The sequence below is a fragment of the Dinoponera quadriceps genome, unplaced genomic scaffold, assembly GCF_001313825.1.
Source record: "Dinoponera quadriceps isolate SergipeBrazil2010 unplaced genomic scaffold, ASM131382v1 scaffold323, whole genome shotgun sequence".
Classification (NCBI taxonomy): domain Eukaryota; kingdom Metazoa; phylum Arthropoda; class Insecta; order Hymenoptera; family Formicidae; genus Dinoponera; species Dinoponera quadriceps.
The window spans coordinates 203,565-225,616 of NW_014554579.1; the positions used below are offsets into that span (position 1 = coordinate 203,565).

General features: G+C 42.8%; 2 protein-coding genes across 18 annotated transcripts; one reads left to right on the plus strand and one right to left on the minus strand.

Annotated features, from left to right (window-relative positions):
• Positions 1 to 78: 78 nt before the first annotated feature.
• Positions 79 to 14,566, minus strand: LOC106752154. Of its 13 annotated transcripts, XM_014633651.1 has the most exons (19): positions 14,278 to 14,563; positions 13,515 to 13,565; positions 10,824 to 13,423; positions 10,682 to 10,767; positions 10,405 to 10,618; positions 9,768 to 9,868; positions 9,557 to 9,707; positions 9,352 to 9,484; positions 9,024 to 9,288; positions 8,792 to 8,961; positions 8,150 to 8,734; positions 7,687 to 8,088; positions 7,375 to 7,404; positions 6,008 to 6,241; positions 5,572 to 5,941; positions 5,425 to 5,510; positions 3,640 to 3,726; positions 3,477 to 3,572; positions 2,790 to 2,878 (listed from the first exon to the last, which is right to left on the minus strand). In XM_014633651.1, exons 2-18 carry the CDS (start codon positions 13,518 to 13,520, stop codon positions 3,504 to 3,506), a joined length of 5,589 nt encoding a protein of 1,862 aa, XP_014489137.1. In that variant the 5' UTR covers positions 13,521 to 13,565; positions 14,278 to 14,563; the 3' UTR covers positions 2,790 to 2,878; positions 3,477 to 3,503. The 13 variants fall into 13 exon arrangements, with proteins under 13 accessions (XP_014489135.1, XP_014489140.1, XP_014489137.1 ...); XM_014633649.1 differs by lacking the exon at positions 3,477 to 3,572 and having other exon boundaries at positions 79 to 2,878; XM_014633653.1 differs by lacking the exon at positions 2,790 to 2,878 and having other exon boundaries at positions 3,487 to 3,541.
• A 363-nt stretch (positions 14,567 to 14,929) lies between these two features.
• Positions 14,930 to 20,064, plus strand: LOC106752178 (transmembrane protein 47). Of its 5 annotated transcripts, none has more exons than XM_014633707.1 (7): positions 14,930 to 14,944; positions 15,040 to 15,265; positions 16,007 to 16,081; positions 17,339 to 17,525; positions 17,587 to 17,736; positions 17,809 to 17,871; positions 18,165 to 19,026. In XM_014633707.1, the coding sequence occupies exons 2-7, from the start codon at positions 15,254 to 15,256 to the stop codon at positions 18,377 to 18,379; spliced, it is 702 nt and encodes a 233-aa protein (XP_014489193.1). In that variant the 5' UTR covers positions 14,930 to 14,944; positions 15,040 to 15,253; the 3' UTR covers positions 18,380 to 19,026. The 5 variants fall into 5 exon arrangements, with proteins under 5 accessions (XP_014489193.1, XP_014489194.1, XP_014489196.1 ...); XM_014633708.1 differs by lacking the exon at positions 14,930 to 14,944 and adding an exon at positions 19,192 to 20,064 and having other exon boundaries at positions 14,970 to 15,265; positions 18,165 to 18,412; XM_014633710.1 differs by lacking the exon at positions 14,930 to 14,944 and having other exon boundaries at positions 14,970 to 15,317.
• The last annotated feature ends 1,988 nt before the right edge of the window (positions 20,065 to 22,052 follow it).

Sequence of the window (22,052 nt, forward strand, 5' to 3'; positions counted from 1 at the left end):
GCATTGTGTTGTGTGTTCGTCCCATCAGATCCTTCGCATCCTCGCGTGTTCGTCCGGAGACCACCAGTCACTTCGCGCTGATTTGTATTACTCTTTATTATAATATCAATAATAATATGACAGTAATCATAATATTATAATATAATATACAGTGTATGTAATTGTTATCATTATAATCCGTGTTTCCCATAAACATACATCAACTTTGAATTGGAAAGTGCGTGAAACGTGTACAGTACGTAATATGTTACATCAAGACGAATCGCGTCGTTTATAAACCGGGCCTATACATACATTACAGCTCAATTAATACTTCTGTTCAACTTTAAGGCTAATCTTAACATCCTCTCTCTCTCTCTCTCTCTTCACACATGTCATTCTGCCATAACAGTTTATCTATCACCATTCGAGCTCTCGGGCGGATCGATTGCACCAACCAACCGTAACATTCTACAACGACGATGTCCCCGCCGCGAACGGAGATGTCGCTAGAAAGTAAAGATGCGTTCAACGACGCATGTGTTGTAAATGATAAGCAAATAGGTAGGTAGGTAAAGGGCGACATTGTCGCTTATAGTTGACGCGATTGCACGTGTTTCACCACCCGAAATCTCGATTACACCATTAAACGTTACGCGTAAGTGTTGAAGGCGTGTCTATGTAACATGTCGACGCGTCACGCTAAGACTATACGCAGGCTTTCAACGAAATTACTCGATTACATAGATTAACTGTGTGTAGCGAGACGGTCGTAATAAAGACTGCCATTTACCACAAGTAGAGCCGTTCTGGTTGTTCGTTCGTTCATTCATTCGATGAAAGCGCAACGGTGTCTTATGAAATAATAATTCGGTAGTGAAAAATAAGCAAATTCTATGTATAAACAATTCAGATTTCACGAGCTTATGAAAGCTACATTTAAACACGGTATATATACAAATCTCTCAGACTTTCGTGCATGCACAACTTACACGCGGCGGAATCTCCACGATATTCATTGTCTCGTCAAGTACACTCCAGACGATAACTCGCGAAACGGAATTTGAGACAGAATCTTACGCGAAAGAATCGGTATTACGTTTATACAAATGTATTCACATCTACACGCGCATCCGTAAATCTTCAACGAACGTTGTATTGCACGGCGGTTAAAATTACAGAAGGGAATTCCGTTCCGTCTCGCAAGCTAGCAAATCTTCGAAGTGAACTCCCGACGTATATATATAACATATGCACCGAGTGAGTACATTCAATTGGTATGTCACAAATATAAAATGTATCGCGTGAGTCATATAATTTACAAAAATTGACCTAAACCAGTCTGTTCTAGCTGTGATTAATGGCAAGAGACGAGCGTCTCTAGCTTCCACTAGGGGGGATCTGTCGCGCGCTTCTGAATGATTCTGTGAAAAATTTCAATATGAGTCAGTAACTCACTGATGAGAGAGAACTCGAAGACAGCGTCGTTTTCACGGAAACTTTTTTTCTAAAATCGCGTTCGTTCAACGCTATCCGCTCGAGACAGAACGAGGTGACAAATGGAGCGCAACTTATACGCAACGCGTGCCGACAAGCACTGAAACAACTATCTCTCTATCTGTTTCCAACGCCATTTTACCTCGTCCCCTCCCCTCTCCGCCCGAATCGCACTCACAACCTTTAGAACCGACGGAGAATCTTCCTCCAGGGATACAGACATCAATCAGCGGATGAATCTTATAAGCCTAAACGAATCGCGATACAAACGTTCTCACATCACTCTTCGCACGATCCACGTTGATGGCAGTTGTGTGTGTTATTATTGGTGTATCGTATATCATTATATCGTAATGTAGTCCGACGTCTATATATGGATAACAACATCTCTATTATACACATTCTCTCGCGTGATAACGTGATCCTTCATACATCGTCGATAAAATTTTCATATCTCTATAACATCATCTTTCCGTATTTACCGGTTCTACACGCGATGCTCCTTCCCCGACGTATAAAATCAGACTTGGAATTACAGCACGTGTGTGTATACATATAATATATAATACCGAGGCCATGTGTGTTGTAACAAACGTTGCGATAACTGAGCTACAATTAGCGCTATAATTCTCGCTATCATCATCGAGACCACTTCGAGTGACTATTCATCCGTACAACTTAAATAGATGTCTATATGTATAATGTTGCAGGTAAAAACTTCTTTACATCTCACTAGCGCGAATTCGTGCTTGCGGGATTTCGCATGACATCAAATCCGGTACAAGATGACAATACTTACGAGCTAAGCGAATATAATAACGGGAATGCGCTCGCGCATTTCTCTAGAACGCGCGATTAATCCGTTCGCGATTATGCAAATGCATAACTGAAAATCGAAAGCAATATGTCCAGCTTCGAAATGAATTCGTTACGAAACATTCCGTGAAAATTATTCTCTCGGACGCGTATTCTTCGCCGAAGAGTGAACAAGGGAAAAGAGCTTGCAAATCAACAACTATACTTCACTAGGTGAGATACGCGCCACGAATATTATATCGTTAAAATTATTTCCTTTTACCATATGGGAACTGTTTCCTCTTCGAATATGTCGTATTCGACCCTAATTCTTCATACGATAAACAAAACGTGATGAAAGATTGATGTAAAGACATGTGTCTTGTACGTGCCACCGTCCGTCACTATTTTACAGACGCTGTCGAGTTCTACGTAGAAACGAAAATTCACAATGTATCAACACGATTGAAAAATGATACGAATTCCCCTAATTTGAGTAATAACCAATCGTGAACGGTCGCAGAAGTTATCGCGGAGGATATCTGCTAGCTGGCATGTTCTTCACCGAACGATCCTTCATGTCACTCGGATTGAACATCATTGGTCCCTAGAAATTAATTTTATTAAAAACACTCTCCCAAGAGAGATTGTCGTATGTATGAGAAAAGTTTACGTTTAAAATGCCCTAACAATGGAAAAGTCTTTTTCGAATTTGTGAAAACGTCTTATTTGATAATTAATATTTTTTTTTTTTTAATATAGAGATATGAATTTATACATGATAATGTATATTACATATACATACATATATACACACACATATATGTATATGTGATATTGTATATAATACAAAATGTTATAAATATGAATTAGCCAGGGAAAAAAGAATAACGTATATGTAAGCAGTAAGGGAACGTAAATTCTTTTATACTGTTATCATTTTTCGAATATTCGCCATTTTTACATAGCATGACAATAAAATGATAATAAAGGCAACAGTAAAATCGATCAACGAGTCGAGAATTCTTTTACAGAACCTGAAAACCCTCCCGATATATATACATATCCTTCAACATATCCTTCACCAAGCTTCCCCATGATTTTGTGATCGCGACCAATGACATCGTGAAAATAGCGTTTGATAAGCGTTAAGCTTAAAATTTTAGTAGTACACAAGCAGCGGCAAGTAACGAAAATGCCCTTACTTTATCCACGTACTCGTTAAAGCCCAGTTATTCAGGTCGTAATAATATGATGGTACTCAGTAGCGCTGAGTGACATTTCGGTAAATGTGTGATTACCTTGAATAAAATACAAAGAGAGAGAGAGAGAGAGAGAGAGAGTAAAGAATCAAAGCCGCTGGATTACCTTGGTCCGTTGAAGGAGCCGCGGATCCCTCATTGTGTAACTCTGCACCTCTCGTGATAACGAGCTGGTCGAGCTCCAGCGAGAGAGCTATATGCCAAATACAACACAACAATGTCGTCTCACTTAACAGTTATTCACCGAGTCGCAGTAATTAGTGTATTTTTCTTGTGTAATACCGATTTATCGTATGGTTACACATCACACGTGCTCGGCCCAGCTAAAAAAACAGGGTCCTGTATGTATGTTTGTACATACAAAGTCGTCCGACAAAGAAGCATAAAAGCTATTCTCACAGCAGTACAATCGCAGCGAAAATCGGTATTACCGTCTCGTGTGTACTGTTAATGGCGTGAGGTTTTTAGCGAATTTAGAGAAAGACGCTTCTTCATGCTTCGATTACATATATATATATATATATATATATGATGTAAGTGTACTGTTAGTGCATTATTTTACAAGAGAGATCATAAAAAATGCCCACAGCCAAAAGTATCACAGTAGTTTCTGCGTTAAGTGTCAATAATACCCGGCCACTTGCTAGATCCAGAGTTATTAGAGAGAAACTTTCAATCCTCGTGTCTGGATATTCCTGCATCATAACTGTTGATTATTCGAGAAAGCGGCACAATGTCTCGAAGCGGCCAATCTGTAACTGTGATAGCTTTACTGTAACTCGTGTCGGTAAAATTAATAATGATCCTAAATATAGTAAGTGGCTAGGCATTATTGACTCAATGTACAACTAATTCGGTGCACATATTAATGAAAGAAATCAATGATAAATAATGAGGAAAGGAGCAAAGCCATTACCAACAATCACTCACGGGACATGACACCACGGAAATTCTACACTACTTTTTATACATACAACACATTTTACATACAACAAATACAAATGCATTTTCGTAAGCGGTGAGTAGTACATATAAAGCGCGTGTAAGACATGAAATAATGACATGTAAAATTAATAAAATGAATGTCCTTACTATTAGCATAATTATTATTTGGCTACGTCATTCTGCTTCCCCGACTGCTTGCATAAAGGAACATAAAAAGACAGATTAAACACAGAGATACACAGAGAGGAGGAAGAATATCTGTAGCGAAACTCTAAGTACTCAAATACTCGCCGTTCACTAAACATAGGAAGCGACTCGGGTGTGTATTGAGTAATGCTATCGGAAACATCGTTTCAGCGAGTGTCTAATCCGTTCAGGGAAATGCTGGCTAGTCCCTAAATCAAGACGTCAAGACTTTCGCGGTGTGGAGAAATCCGGCCAATTTGTTCCCGACGGTTCTTCTTCAAAGAGAGGAACAATCTGAACCGGCGGTTTCTAAAAAGGCAAACTCTCCTGCCGAGGATTCGGTTGAAATTGTTCCAGAGGCCGCACCTATCCGAGCGTTTCTCCACATCGCGAAAAACATGATATTTCGTCAGAATTCCACATAAACGATTCTCGATCAACTAGACGGAGGAAATGAAGAGACATCAATGATAAATGTGAGGATCGCGATACCTCGAGGAACATCAACTAAACTAGAGAACGACCATAGAAATTATTTACCACAACGAGATTTCGGAGAATAAAAGAAACGTTAACATTACAATTCCAGAGACACGCCGAAGGAAAGGCTAAGCTGCATACCAGCAAACTGCAGCCACAACGCAGGGGAAACAAACGTGAGTCTGTCACGAGGGGATCTCTATCATGTGTAACGGTAATATAACGGTATCGAAGGTAATGAACGTGGTTCGCTGGTGTATTTGCGTGGGAAGATACGTACTGTTTGCGGCGTATTTTCGGCGACGTTTCCGGATGGCGCGACGGCTGCCGGAGTTAAGAAATCCACAGGAGCGGTTGGATCGTTAACTGCCGGGCAAACGTCTCGTTTAGAAAATAGCCGGGAGACGGAATCGAAAGAATGACTCACTTGGCATGGGAACGAACAATTGCGGGGACGAAGTAGCCATCGGTACGAGCGGGGACGTCACGGGGGTGGGCATGTTGGACGACGCAGTGCTACTTTTGGATCCGCCGGGATTCATCACGTCCACGTAATTGGCGCGCATGCTCCTGACCTTCGGTAGTTTGTACATATTGCTACCGGTGACCGATTTCGGAGGATCCGCCGCCGCATCCTCGTTGTGAGCGCCCGGTAGAAGCTGCGGACCGCTGCGTTCCATTGTTGGTGCTCGGAAACTCACGTCGGCCGCCTTCGGCGGTGGTGCCAACGACGCAGCACCGTTGTCGCCATCCTCATCCTTGTTCGTCCACTTCTTGGCGACAGGATCCCACACGATCTGCGATACAACACGGGGAAAAAGTTTGTTCGCGATCGTTCTGTTACCAAAAGTATCGACACTTACCGTTGGGTTGCTATCGTCCGGCAATATCATTTGATTTTTCGGCTTCGGTGCGAGTTTACTGAACAAGCCGCCGAACCAGGAGCTACCGCTATTAGCGGCTTTCTTCTCGGTCGCTTTCTCGGCTGCTTTCTTCGTCTCGGTCGCGGATTTCGGTGTCTCGAGCGCATCTAACTCCTCCAACGGATCGTACTGCTTACTCATCGACGGCGTCATGGAGATTGTCGGCTGCATAGGCTGGAATAAAATATACGATTGATCATCGCAAGCTTGTCCCGGCAAAGTTTATCACCGAGATCGGCCCTTTATCAGCGCTTCTCGAGAAAACAGACTTATCAAATACTTCGTATTTTTTTTGGGGGGGGGGGGGNGGGGGGGGGTAATTCGCGAATGAGACGTTCAAAGTAAAATCAACGTTAGGAAACGGAAGGAAAAAAACACACAAGTTCGGATGAATTGCTAACGAAAGATCGCGTACGCGATCCCAAGAAGTTCGAGCAAGTGCATAGTGTGACAAAACTTTATTATACGATCGACGCTAACAACACGTACATTGAACTTACTATATAACGCCGTGAAACCTCGTGAAGTTTCACGACGCTAACGAACGCCTTTATCGATAACAGAGCTACAGTCACATATTATTATCTCATATTGGTTATACGCGCTTACGGACTACCATCGTCTCACTCGGTAGGAATATCAATGTCGTAAGTGATGTTCCTCTGAGCGGAGGAGACGTTTCTAAGCGGCAAATCGATCGGATACGTGCCACCGAAAACGAGCGGCTTGTACCCGGACGATTCGAAGGCGTTCGACCACGCGTCCACCGTGTCGCAAATGACATCCTTGCGGCGTATGTGCGGCGCCACCCTCATCACTTTCTTCTCGTCGAAGTTACAATACTGCTTCAAAGTTTGCTCGTTCGCGGCAGCCACCGCTTTGGCGGTCGACGCGATCAGAGACTCGAGTTTCAGCTTGCTAAATTGAATGTCCAGGTCGGTGGTTTGCGACACTATCTTGTCGTCCGCCGACGGGCTCTTATTTCTGACCTTACATTTTAGGAACACCGGTGGTTGCGAACACGGCGGTTTCGTGGCGTCCGTACGGCTCCTGATATCTCGCGGATGGTTTGGCGGAATTTTCGGATAGCTCGCGGTCAATTTAGGATATTTCATGCTCTTGCGAGAGGCCCTCGCCTCGAGATTAACGGACAGATCGTAAAACGTCGGCACGCCATCGGCACTAATATTATTCATCGCTGATGCGATGGATTTCGCAGAAACATTACGGCGTCGTAATGCGCTAACGGCATCCGGCGAGCTTACAGGATCGGGATTATTATCCAGAGTGAGTCCACAATTACTTACTTCGGGAGTGGGCGTTTTCTCTTCCCTTTCCTTTCGATGTGCGAGCACCAAGAAACAGGTGAAAAATGTTAGTGTCTCGGAGCAAATGTTGGGTGTGAAATTAGTTCAAACAAGAGAGAAAGATGTTTTCTGTGTTCAAAATGGATTACACACCTGATAAAAATAAATGAATACAATACCAGCACAGAAAGAAACGAGTCGTATAAATGAATTACACAAATATGAGAATACAAATGCGATGGTCTTCTGGCGATGAAAAGGAAAAAAAAAAGCGCAGCTATCAATCTCTCTCTACGAGATGTTCAGTTTTACCTCATAGTTCCATTTGTCCTGCTGTTGTGCGCTATCGATCTCAGCCTGATCGGCCGGCTGCCAGTTGGACGGCGTTGATTCCTTCCTCCCGTAATTGCCTTCATAATACGACTGCTGATTCCAATAATCTTGCTGCTGCTGCTGCTGTTGCTGCTGATATTGAGCGGACTCGTCCATGCTTCTCATGTATTGCGGATCGTACGTTTCTTGAATGTTCGTAGGCAGAGACAGAGGTTGCCAGTCTGACTTGACCTCGCCGCCGGAAGAGACTTCCATCATCGACGCAGGCCCGTCGGATTGAACGGTGTTCCAGTTCTGTTGTTGCGTCTTCATTTCTTGAATCTCCTGATTTTGCGCATTAGCACGGGGATCGACACGAGCGTTGTCGGCCATTTCACCGTTCTGCGATAAAATTCGAAATTTAGCGAACGATTGTTCAATCCTATTATTCGGACATAATTACCTGATATTTCCCGACTATTTCCGCCAATTTGTTCAGCCACATTAAATTCGCGGCATCTTCGGTAGAATCTTTGCAAATTGGATCGTGGTACTTGATTCGATCGCCCAACGTGTAGACAGCTTCGATGAAGGATCTCTTGTAGTTGGACGCGTCGTTCGCGACATTCGTCGCGATCTGTTCGATATATAGCAGAGCCTTCTCCATTAATCCGCAGTCCACCATTTTCACGACCAGGTCGAACTTGAATTTTTGCAGGTCCACCAGTGTGAAGCACGGATCGCTGAGATTCCGAGCGTACTCGTAAATCTCCGTTAACATAACCGCTTCCGTGGTGAGGAACTCGGAATACGGCTTGTTGTGGTTTGCGCCGATCAATACGAGTTTGACTCCGTTGGTCCCGTAGGCCCCAAAATCAATTTGCGCGAGGATGTAGCAGAAGTGCGCCGCGTGGATGTCCCCCCTCGCGGACAATGTATCGCCGAGGGTGGTTATCGATCGGCGGTTCACTTCAGGATTGGCCGAAGTATTGGAGATAATCATGGCCAAATGAGGCCGCCAATCATCCCAACGCGGATCCGCGACGCACTGTAAAACGGATATGTCAGAAGAAAAAAAGGAAGGAATTTTCATGAAATTTCTCACCGTGACTATGGCTGGTACGCGACCAGAATGTAGCTGGTACAAGGTCTGCAGTGGATCATGCGGCGGCAAGCTGTTTGCAAAACGAGTCATCACGGAAGCGTGTGTGCGTCTGTCCAATTTGCTGGCCAAGAAGAGAGCATGGCCCCAGAGTCCCTCGTTCATCGCGTACTCTGTCGTGGAAAGGGAGCCGGTCAGCACTCGTCGATTACAACTATATATTATCAATTCATACCCAATGCTTCTTGAACCAGGCCGTAGAGTAACGTATTTCTAAACTCGTCTGTTATTTGCTCGATGGTTTTTCGTTGCTTGGTTTCGGTCTTGTCGGACAGCGTGGAAATGTCCTGAGTACTTCCGTCACCGCCCGTCGCTCCGGATCGTTGCGATATCACGGACTCCCTGCGTCCCACATCCTGGGATTTAGGTTTGCTCGCGTCGTATGGATAAGCATCCTTGTTACGCAGTAAGAGCGTGGCGATATCGACTCCGACGACGTTCTACGCAGAGTAAGCGACTTCTCTTTCAACCGTTTTAACAGGGAGGAGAAATCATGTATTTACCCCGTTCTGTTGAATCAGCATAATCATCAGTTCATACAGCAAAATGTACGAAGCGCGGTCGACCATCTCCTCGCTTGCCCTCTTGATTTTACTTTCGCAATATTCGATGATCGTTTTTTTGTGCGTGACGCCACTGCAATATCAAAAGCATTTTGTCATACACACGTTATCTTTGTATCACACTGTTGTCCTGAATGATACCAACTTGATCAGAGGTCCAGGGTACGATCGTAAATCCCGTGCGACAGGATCGTACAACAATAAGTTGTCTATACGAAAAATGTCGACTTTAGCTCTCTCGCCGTCGGCTGGGTAACTAGGATGAACGTGTACCAAAGATCCAATGGAGAAGCATCCTGCGGACAAATTCGCGTTTAAACATCGTTTCGCCCGACAATAACACATAAAATCCATACCGTATGCGTGAGACGTGGAAAACTTGGTCGGCGTAACCCGAGCCGAAGTAATTGCCGAATCCTCCAACATATCACCTAAAGTTCGTTTGTCACCGGCGGTCCTGAGATCAATATATGATTCTCTTTGAAACAATGAAGAAGCAAGTCGATATATTGATTACGCGAATGAATAAATAAAGCGCATGTAAGTGCACGGGATGGCGTGAAATTCTTCCGAAATCGATCATTTCTAAAGGCTGGTTGAAAAAGCAGGGCAGAACTTTCTTGAGAGCATCCTTGTGACGCGGTAAGAGCGAGTAGTTTTTTTTTAATTATCCCGTTATGAAGCTGCATTTTAGTGCGGCCGTAAACTGCAGAGATAGCGATACAACAGTCGATTTTAGTACATCTAGCGAGCTACGCTTCGTCTTCCGGCTTAAAAGACTTAAACCGAGAGTCGGGAGTCTCGGTCTCACCTATACAGATTGCGACTACGCTCCCGCAGATTCCCGGCCCATCCGTAGTATCCGAAATAAGGCACGTGCAGCGCTTTGTTTGGCGAACGGAAACATGCACTCGGACAAAATCTGACGAACGTTACAAAAATCTCGTACAAACGAATGAGTAAGCCTCCTTTCGAATGTTTCAAAAAGCGTACCTATCATCACAAGAACTACGACCCGAATGAACGCTGGCTCTGTCTTCCGGATAATTGCTGACGCCTCTGGCGATGTGCTGCGATTGCTGATGTTGGCCGCTGTAATATTTGTGGTACCACTCGGAATAGGCGGCAGGATTCGTCCGGCGTAGATTCTCGAGATACGCGTAGTAATTGTTACCGTAATGAGCATTATAATCATATCCGCCGTATCCTGCAATTAACAGAGACGAGTAAACATTTCTGCCTCTCGTTTTTTTCCTCTCGCAACACTCACCGTTGTAAGCGTAGTAAGGATCCCTGGCACGCATGTAATATTCACGGTCCCTGTCGTTGTAAGAAGACCTACTTGAGGGCCTGGAACTGACAGAATCAATATTTATTGAAATATCAATATCACAATACAGAGAGAAACATACCTTCTTCCGTAAGGATCGTCGTAATACTCTCTCCTGTACGGATCCCTCATATCGTAGTCGTCGTACCGTCGGGATCGCCTGTCGTCCCTTCGTCTCTCGCGATCCACGTAGTCCCGATCCCTGAAAAATCGCGAATCGTAATCCCTCGGATCTCGACGACGCGGATCGTCCACCCTCCTGCGGTCATCCGGCCTTCTCCTGCCGTCCCTCTCATCCGGATCTTCTTTTCCTCGGATCCTTCTGTCCACCACATCTTCCCTACGATCCAGATCGTCGCGACTGTGCTTGCGGTCGTCGTCTCGGCGTTCGAAATCGTTGTCGCGCCGGCGATCGTAGTAATAGTCGTCCTCGTACTCACGCTCGTAATACGCATTCTTCCGCTCGTATTCGTACCTCCGACGATCGGGACTGGCCTCCCGTCGTCTCTCCCTGCTATCCTCGCGACTATTGCCGGACTGGTCGTCTTCGTCCGAGTCCCGACGATTCGGAACGCTCTCACCCTGAGACGCGCCCACCGCCTCCTCGCGTTTGTTACGCGAGTCGCTCGTCTGATCTTGCTGCATCGCAGCCACCACCTCCTGGGAGCCGGTGACCACTCGGCCGGCCGTCCTGTCGTCCGTCGACGTCTGCGCGACGTCGTTCGGGGACGCTCCGCCGGGTATCTGCCGGAGCTCCGCGTCCGTCTGCTGCGCCGCTTCCTCGGGCTCCCTGCCGGGTACTTGGCGGGTCTCGCTCGGCTCCAGAGTGATCTGCCGTGACCTCTCCTCCCCGGACGGATCGTTGCGCGGCAAGGATCGCTCCCTGCCGGATGGATCGTTCCGTCGCTCCAGCGCGTCCGAGTCGGCGTTTCTCTCCTGCCCTGGCGGAACGTCGCGACGTTGCTCTTGACCCGAAGGATCGTTCCTCCTCGGGTCGGACAGACGCTGCCCGTACTGTTCCTGACCAGTCGGATCGTTCCTGCGCGGATCCATGCTGCTCGATTGGCCCGGCACCTCGCGCAGGAACGGAATATCGTTAGGCACTTCGTCGTTCTCGTCGTCCTGGCTGGGCGGGGTCGGCTCGTGTTCCTGATGCGAATCGGTCAGTTCGCCGGTCTCCAAAAATGTGTTCCTATCGTTCGACGCGAACTCGTAGTTGTCCGGCGTCTGCTCCAAAGGTGGACGCACCACCTCGACGTTGCTCGCCTCCTCCCGGAAGTCCCGCTGGTTGGCCTCCTTCGGTTTCGGCTCGTTGTCCAGCGTCTCCTTGTTGATGGAGTCCCGCGAGCCGTAGATATCGCGTTCTTGCAAGCTCGTCGTGACGACCTCGACGTTCACAAAGTCCGACGTCTGCTGGATGTTTTCGTAGTTCTCGACATTCTGCTCGGCGTTCCACTGCTTGGGTGGACGATCTTTGCCGTACCACGTGTTCTCCAACGCGCTCTGCTTGTACCACTGATCGTATCCGCTTTGCGAGACGTTGCCCTCCTTAGCGGCGCCGCTCTGATATGAGTTCTCCGCCGGTGGTAACACATTGTCGGGCACGGAGGAGTGGATGTTAAACGATTCGTCGGCCGTGTTGATACTGAGCTGACCGAGGTTGCTCGATAACTCGTCCGCGGGAGGGAAGTCGTTCTCGCTGACGTTCTCCTCAGTCGTCGACTTGACGTCGCTCGGTTTCGCTGGGATCGTCGATTCGTGCTGTTCGTCATCTATATTGGGTACGTAGTGAAACGGTGTCGTCGCCTGCCAGTCGTTCTGCGCAACCCTCCAATCTGCTGGAGACTGCCAGGAGTTGAACGACTCGTCCAAGTTGTTCGTTTGCACAGGTTGATGGGTCGACGTTGCGGCGTTACCCGCTTCATTCACAGTCTGATGTCTGCTGTTCAACATGGAATGTTCCTTCATTTGCACGCATTTGTTATTCGCATTGTCGACCGGCTCGTCTTGCCAAGCATGGCCCAGCATGTCGGTATACTTCTGCCAATTATGCTGCGACGCCGAGTCATCTTTGTTCCAGCTGTAATTATGCGACGCTGCGCTCGATTGCGGCGGCTCCTTCTGCGGTGGCGCGAATCTCTGCTGCGCGGTGTATGCAGCGGCGTTCTGTGCTTGCTGCTGTTCGTCAGCCCACTGAGAATGCTCGTAACCGGTGGCGACCTGTCGACGTTGCAACGGATACTGCTGATTTTGATTGTAGTTCGTGTAGAAAGAATCCGTGTAATTCGGGCCAACTTGACGCGAAGACTCTGTCCTGGGTGTGTTCCTGCCAGACACGGAGTTCTGATTAAGTAGATCGGTCACATCGTTGTTCAGGTTTTTGTAATAATGATCCTGGACGGGATTGGATATCAACTGTCCTTGGTTCGGATATGAGGGTATATAATGTTGCTGCTGTTGTTGTTGAGTATCTGATTGCTGATCCAGATTCCAATCCCAGGGATCCTTCCATGTATTGTTAGTGTGTTTGGATTGATTCACGACAGATGGCTGCTGGATAGATGCTGACGACGAAATATCCGACTGTGGTCTTGGCATAGGCATCCACATATTTTGATTATGTATTCCATAAGCAGCGGAATGGTCCACCCGAGATCTAGTCGGTCTAGCACGGTAAGGATTCTAAAAGTATATCATACCATACCGCATAGTATCCTGCTATATATTACACGTGTCAGTCATAATATGAACACAAGATCTGTTGTATACTTACATTCATGCTGCCTGCGAGACAGTATGACTATTAACAGCAATTTTATGAGATCTGTAAATTAAAGAATAAACTAAAAATATAAACTTATACGCACATACATAAATACACAGAAAGGTATATTTTAAAGATAAGGAGGCTTTGTAGAAATGACGAAGCATTTACCACAAAAATACGCTAAAAGATTTTTGAATAACTTTATCTCAATATACATCGCTTTTTCATTTCGCACACGTATCTCGATGACGAAACTTTTATAAACCGCGGTCGAAGATAACGACGATCAAACAATTATCAAAGGAAAAAATGTTTGCTTGGCCGAATCTGACGGATGGCTACCCACAAGCTGAGGAAACGCTTGTCACCGTAACGCTAATAGCCTTCGTACACGGATGTGAATTATAAATGGGTCATTAGTCGTACGGCCTCACACACGACGCGTTGAACCTCCGTACACGATAAGTGTGGAAATGTCTTAAACGCAGGCAAAAACGATGCTTCGATAACAGCAGTTTCGCGACATTCCGGAGCAGCGATAAGGATCGTAAAACCTCTCGGAGAGAGAGTGTTACTCGCATATTTCACGTAATTATGTAACGGCGGAGACGCGAAAAAGCGTTTCTCCGACAGATCAACGGCCACCGGATCATCGAGCAGGAAAAAGTCACGGTGGTGCGCGAGACGAACCGAGCGACGACTTACCAGCTGTGAGTGTCGCGGGACGGTAGCTCGCCGCCAAGGAGCTTGAGCGCGCGCGTTCACTCACCTAAGCTATCGTTGCTCGCACCGCCGCCTCCGCGCGCCTGGCATTATTGTTCCTCGCCAGCCGTTTTTCTTGATTCTGTCGTAAGGGAACGTGATGGCCGCGCGCGGTCACGATATTTCACAAATACACGGGCATCTTACTGGGAGCTATACGCGCGACAGAAGGAGAGGGAGAGAGTAAGGAAGAAGAAGAGAGAGATACACAGGTCAAGCACGTCACAAATTTTTCCTCCGAGCTGACTTTCCACGCGAGCAGAACTGCGCAACGCGTCGGCGCGAGCCCTGCAAACGTCAAAGCGTGAGCTTCACGGGACGACCGCGAGATGGCAACGGTGGTAGCGTTCGCTACGTTGTCGTACGAGCATTGGCTATCGGATTGATATTTTCTGGGGTACGTTCCAAAATCCTATTCAACTGGTAGCAGTTGATTGACCAATCGGGACCAAAAGATTTCTTTATCATGTTTGGTTATACTACTCTATCCGTTGGATAGGGTTTTAGAGCGCATACCAGGAAAAATGTCATGCACATTGCATCTGACGTGTGATCCGATAGATTTCATTTTTTAAAGTTTCTAGCTAGTTTGTTTCCAGAAAATAGTATTTTCCTATTGGATATCGGACGTCAGACGCAATGTGAATTCTGCATTTAAGGCATAATTTACTATTGTAAGTACATTTGTTTGTTTTAATTGTACTTTTGGCATATTTAACGTGGTAATAATAACAACGGTGGTTTTTTCTTCGTGCCCGACGGATAACAGTTCGTCGAGCGTGAAAGTCGACATTATATCTGTTATTAGAATGCTTCGGAAAATATCGAAGCCTCTAGTGAATCATTCTTTAAACGCTTCAAAGCCCACAAAATGTCAAGCGGATCAAAGCTTTAGTGTGTCAACAGTTGGCATATGCGATGGGACAAAGAAAAGTTTGCTAAGTAGTAACGATTTATAAAAGCAGAGAGAAAAAGCATCTTTGATGAATTCGACGGTAAATATACTCGTTTCCTTTACGATGTAGCACGTATCGAGTTTACTGCAAGGTAAACTTTCTAACCTTCTTTCAACAGATCAGCCAAGAATCTAATAACCGCATTATGTACATTATTTCACCGTCAACAATATAATTTCTTTATATCAGATTGTTAAAAAAAATATCACTTGAAATAACTACAGCAAGTTGGCGTGATTCAATATTCTTGAGGTAGTTGAAATATGTGATGATAATTGAGTTGCGTCATCAATTCCATGCCATTGTTATTCTATATAATGTTCTTCAATAATTTTGACTTTTAAATGACAACAAATATCCTTAATGTAATACAGAATACTGTATTATTAATTTTTTTTATTATAAAATATTATTCATATAATTACATGTACATAAATAATAAAAATGCTATTTAGGATATGCATGTTATATTTGTGATGTAAAATAATTAAATTGTGATGTAATATAATTAAATTTATAATTAAATCTGAAAACTTTTGAAAATACAATTATCCTTTATACATTCTGTAAAAATCCATATAGATATCCTGAAAAGATTATTCTGAATATTTATTTTTTAATTAAATTTTATTTTGTATTCATTTCATATTGTTTACCTTATTTGAGTAAACCCTACTTTTTATTCTTGATTTAGTTTAGCACAATTAAAAGTGATTTGCAAACAAATTTTTCCCAACCTTACATTAAGTTTTTATTACAATTTTTTTTTCTTTATTGCAGCTACTTCCCAAGAAAACAAAAACAATGTCCCAAACAACTACCATTGAAACTGTTACCATAACCAGACCACTCAAGGTAAGATAGAAGCTTAATTTTACAATGCAATAACTATTGTACTAACATTTTCAGTAAAAAAACTACATTCTCTCTTACTACTCTTATAATAAGAATATTATAATATTGTTTTTAGTGAAAATCAATTGTCACTGATCATTTTTTACAAAAATTTATTATATAATTATATATATATATATATATATATTCTCAAACAGTTTGTGTACAAGATAGATTTATTAGAGCTAATGACACTATTAGAAACAAGAGAAAGGAGCGAAGGGAGAAAGAGTTAAAAAAAGGCTGGGAAGGAAGGAAGAAAAGTCGAAGAAAAAGAAACGGGCGAGCGCAGAGATTGGCGCTCGCGCGCACTGCGCCGCGACCTTTAATGGGCGCTGATGGGCGCAGCCTCCCTGGAACCTGGAATCCGATTGCTTCCCCCCCAGTCGCGGAGAATCCGTGTTCCCGGTCGAGACACGATTCTATCTCTCTCTATCTCTCTCTCTCTCTCTCTTTCTCTCCTTCCCTCCCTCCCTCTCCTCTTCTCTTTCTGTTTTCTTTTCCGCGAGATATATTCACGGGGAAGATCGTCCGTTTCGTCGGTGTCCCGACCGGCGTTTCGAACGCACTGCCGCACCTCCGTGCTCCGTCCGCCCCGAAAAAGTAGCTCGCGCGCGCCTCGCTACGCACAGAGGGGTTGCCGATAGTGTCGTAGGCCAGCGTGAAAGCCGTTGACCCGCACGCGATCAACCCCTCCGCTATGTGAATTCGCACTTATTTTGCGACTTTAAAAGGTGCGCGCGTGAGAACGTCTTTTCGCGTCGCTAGGTCGTTCGTGATAGGAAAACACTGAAACAATGTCCTGCATGCGTCGCCGCTGTTTCATCGTCGTGACAGCGTAGTCGGCCGCTCGTCTTTAAGATACCGACAAGTTCCTCGCTTCTTTCCGTCAGCTCCGGAATTATATTAAGTGTGTGTGTGTGTTTACCTCTGACCGCGAGTTAGTAGAGTAAGATGATTATGTACACGGTCGCCGAAGATCATATGGGCGATAATGAGATCGCGCAGGTATGTCCTTATTCATTTGTCACAAGTTAAAAGATAGAGAGAGATTTATTTCTTTTACCTGCATTTTCTTGTGAGCTCGCTCTTGAATTTTTCCTCACCACTGATACTATAATACGGCGCAGCTAAACAGGTTTTGTCAGAGAATATGTAAACGATGTTGCACGTTACTAATCTATTCATCTCAAAGTTATACCTCGGTCATGTTTGCAGGTGATCGCGTTCATATGCGGGATCATAGTGATACTGTTAATGATAATGGGTCTTGCATCTACCGACTGGCTGATGGCTCTGGGCTGGAGGCAGGGTTTGTTCGCTCACTGCATCGAGGAAGGTGCCCCAACACCTCTGCCTTTCAATATGCCTGATCCTCCAGGATGTTATCAAGCCAGAGATAACGGTATGATTCGTTTGGTCTGATCAATGCCGAACGAATAATTATTCTAAATTTGATTTTGCAGCTTATATAAAAGCAGCCGCTGCCTTGTGCGTGGTGTGTCTCTTGACAGATATCGCTGCGACGATTCTCACTGGGCTTGGCTTGCGAACGCAAGATCACAGGGATAAGCACAAATACTACAGATTCGCAGTATTTTGTATGGGTATTGCACGTGAGTGTTTTGTAGGAAGACCCCTACTTTTTTTCCTTCCCTTTCTGTATTAATATTCATTTTGTGTTTTAGTGGTGTCTCTTTTGATCGCACTGGTCATATATCCTGTATGCTTTGCGGCAGAACTGAATCTCGGTAAGATTTAAAAGTACTTTTTTACTATTCCTATTTCTACATAGTAAATAAAGACTAGAGGACGTTAAAACGAATACTAATAATATTCAAAATATAGCTATGATGTTTAAAAAATAATTACTTATTTAGAAAGTGTATTAAACATATATTCTTTATATTGAAAATTTCCAAAGGGAAATTATAAACGCTCGTTGCGACACATCTATTAACTTTGTGATATCAAGTCTGATCGAATATGTAAACAAAATGTATAGGAATCATCTAGTTGAATTTACGAAACACACTATTTTCAGGTAATCGCACCATGTGGGAATTTGGTTGGGCATACGGAGTCGGTTGGGGTGCAGCTATTTTTCTGTTTGGAGGAGCGGTACTGCTGCTGTGCGACAAGGAAAGCGAAGAAATTTATTACAAGGAAAGAAAAATCGTTCGCGACGACATTGGAGGCGGTAATTCCATGATCGGTATGGGACATCACGCCGGACGAAGTGGAACGCAGCTAGCCTAGTGGCATTGCTCCCTGCCCGATGTTGTTCTCTAGGTGATTTATTTTTCTGCTCTCACAGTTCGACACGGGAAGACGTACATGCCTATGAGAATACTTGAGAGTTTTCGTTATCGGTGATTTCGAGATATCCGGTATATAGTGAATCTGTTCATTAGATGAGTATTCGAGTTACTATCAGTTTAATATAGGATACATAATGTCCTATTAAAGGAACGACAAATATTTCGATCCTCTTATTTCCGACTATTCCTGATTTAGCAATCGCAACTTTTATACAACAATTTTGGGACCATTATTAGCTGAATTCCGTTACACTTCCTACATTGTGCATAATCTTGAACAATTTTATACACACGCGTGCGTTCGCGTATATAGTGTTTTTACTGTGATTTAAAATTGGAAAATTTATGTCCACACGTGACGATGCTGCATTTATTATCAGTCAAATTGATAAGGATATTGTATTTATTATTATGTCTAACATACAAAGAATCTTTTTCCAGCGTAAATTTTAAGTTTTTTACGCACAAATGGAGACACGTACACATACACATATACGCCAAGTTCGGATTCAATTTGTTTTTGAATGAAGTTTCATCCGACATCTTCTCCTTTAATATCGAGTATTAAATAAAGCCAAATATGAAGAGAGAAAATCCGTTAAATTAAAAGTTCATTTCCTATTAAGTGAAGGATAAGATTTCTCGTCTGTTTGCACTAGCTCTATGAAATCCGAATACACTCTGTAATATCAAAATTTACATTCGGGTCTTTACATCCATATACATCGAGCAGAATTTTTTTTATTACAGGATTACTAATATGTTGCTGCAATGTTTTGCGAGATTTCAGCAGAATAAAATAGCCATCTTCAAGAGATAGCGGTGTAATGTTCATAGTGAATTACGAGTGTGGTAATAACGCGAAGTTGCTATAAACATGCAATAATGTTATCAATTTTAAATGCACATGTGGGTCGCAGTGTGACAAGCCGCGTCTTATTCGATACTGCTTGGGTTCCTCACATTAACTCAACTACGCTAAACTATACGCCATTCTTCATGTTCTGGCCGGTGATAAGTCGACAATTTTCAAGATTCTGATATATTCAGTAGCGCGCAAATTTTACATGCGTAAATTGAACGCTGCCTGTCGGACGGTTGAACGTAGCATTTAAACGTTACTGCAGTACTTTTGCAATACACTGAATGGAACTTTGCGAATCCAATAACAATATCTCTATAACATTGCACTGCAACTTATAAGATTATAGTGTTGCTACGACGCAGCCGAGTGTGATTCAACAGCTGTACTTTCGTGTTTATCATTGTGAAAAGAAATGTGCAAGCAGATATAATGAAAAGTTTTATTCTTTCTTAATTTTAAGCGAATTTATATATCTTCAACAGTATTTTTGTTTGAGGCTTCGTTACACCATCTTTAACGTTAAGTATGAATGAATTCTTAAGAATACGCTCGACCAAATTTTCGACCAAGAAGAATCGACGTCAAATTCGTCAAACGATATGTAACAGGAAGTGCGTGACGCTTTGAATCCTATCTAGGGTACATGTTTATCTCATTTACTATTTTGCGAACAATTTTCCACATTATTCAAAATTTTCGTCAAAATTTATTTGAATTATGATATATTATTAACACTTTTGATTTTTTTTACTCAAGAAGTCGGCAGAGTGTTTATTTTTATCAGGCTTTTTGTAAATGGTGTATATATTATAGATATTAGTAATTTATTATTAATTTTTGTGCACACACATATACACAGTCTTTCATTTCTTTTTTTCTCTTTCTTCTCGAACCTTCCTCTTTTCCTTATTTTTATTTTTACTTTATGTACAACCCACATATATTTGACATATATTGATGCTGGTATTGACACTAAGTATATGATTTAATATTATATAATCTAATATAAATATATATTATACATTTTTGTTATTAACACGTATTTGCGTATGTTAATAATAAATATGTATATATTTATATTGGAACCTGTCAGGATTTTATTGTGTACTGTAAATCTTGGACATGCGTAGCATGAGAGGGGGCAGAAGAGGGGATATTTACTTAATATATATGGTTTAATATGAACTTAATATAAAGCCCCACAAATAGTTAATATAACATCTTATTTATAGAGCTCTTATTATTATACAACGTGTAAAAATCTCCCCTCTAATTTACAACTTGCGTAAATAACTTGATTACAGACTGACACCGTTTATTTTAAATATAAAAATGATAGTATGTGGCTGAGATGATGTCTTGTTTACTTACGTCCGCTACTAGCCACTTTCAAATAATTCGTTAGTTACTAACCGAAAAAAATGTGTATGCGTTGTCGTCGTTACGGAAAAAAAGAAATGAGTAGATTACGAAAGCTTTACCATTGCTCGGTCATGTATACGGTATGCTGATCGTCATCCTTATCCATTGTATTGCCTGTTAATTATGAAAAGACTGTAGTAGTAGTATGCATCGGAAAAGATGTGGGCCTTGTGCAGCATGAAAGATAAACAATCAGTCTCCATATCATACGCTTGTGAAACAAAATTTTACATTACGAAGCGTAGCAGTGACCATCGTTTGTAGACGAATCTTGAACTTACCTCATGTATTTTTTAAGTTGAGTTAAAGCACAAGACATTTAAGTACGGATGATGGAACAGAGGCAGCTCGGGCAGACATTATTTATTATGCGTTATTTGCATTAGAGATACGTACATGTGTATATATAGATATAATATTTTATAAAGTACATATGTAGTTTACATATATAGACCGCGCGTTATTAACTCGCAGGTGTATCAATCCGAAGCGACGTAACACGCAGATCCGCCATACGACCAGCCTATTAATTACTAACATTAACTACGCGTTGTATCTTTTATCAGATAACGTCAACTTGCGCAATTAGTGCAATACGATGTGCTTTAAGGAATAAGCAAGAGAAGGAAATAAAAGAAATATTCGTTAAATTTTTTAATGTTCTCGGTCAATACGATTGGAAAGCTGAAGGACGAGGTACTACTGAGAGAATCGAGTACAATGTTGTTACATTATATCCTGCTTAAATATAATAGATTTTCTATTCTTTATGACTGCTTCATCCTCTACCTGCGTAGTACTTTATCACATAAGAAACGATATTGCGATGTAAGGAGGTAATAAGGAATTAATACAAGGTGTATGTAATAAATTCGTACACAAAGCTGCATATATATATATATAATGTATACACAAGGCAGCATATATCGATAAAAGCAATATGTTATATCGGTTTTATGTATAATACGTAATTCTGTCACCTATTTGCGAAAGATAGATAGAATGTGTCCAGTATAATGTTTTTCAAGAGCACAGAGAAGCATTTGCTCCCAGAATGAAAAACACATATCTGAACATACTTTTTTATCGAAATTAAAAAAACTAATTAGTTTCTAAGGTTATCGCGAAGTAAGTTTTTTACGGTTAATGATAAAGTAAACAATAGATTGATTCAAATTTATTGACTCGGTCACATCTGCTTTTGTAAATTGGCGACAGAATTTTAATCGCCATCGGTCATCGTGAATTCGTCATTTTCTACTCTATCATGAGATACTATTGTGCGTGTATCATTAGAACAATTCATGTTATTACTATCCATAAA

What these genes read in the sequence shown, in the direction of transcription:
- LOC106752154 (XM_014633648.1), bottom strand. An exon ending in GCGTACCAGCCATAGTCACG is followed by an intron (nt 8,735 to 8,791) that starts GTGAGAAATTTC and finishes TCCGTTTTACAG; the next exon opens with TGCGTCGCGGATCCGCGTTG. An exon ending in AAATAGTCGGGAAATATCAG is followed by an intron (nt 8,089 to 8,149) that starts GTAATTATGTCC and finishes ATTTTATCGCAG; the next exon opens with AACGGTGAAATGGCCGACAA.
- LOC106752178 (XM_014633707.1), top strand. An exon ending in ATTTTGTATGGGTATTGCAC is followed by an intron (nt 17,737 to 17,808) that starts GTGAGTGTTTTG and finishes TTTGTGTTTTAG; the next exon opens with TGGTGTCTCTTTTGATCGCA. An exon ending in TGCGGCAGAACTGAATCTCG is followed by an intron (nt 17,872 to 18,164) that starts GTAAGATTTAAA and finishes CACTATTTTCAG; the next exon opens with GTAATCGCACCATGTGGGAA.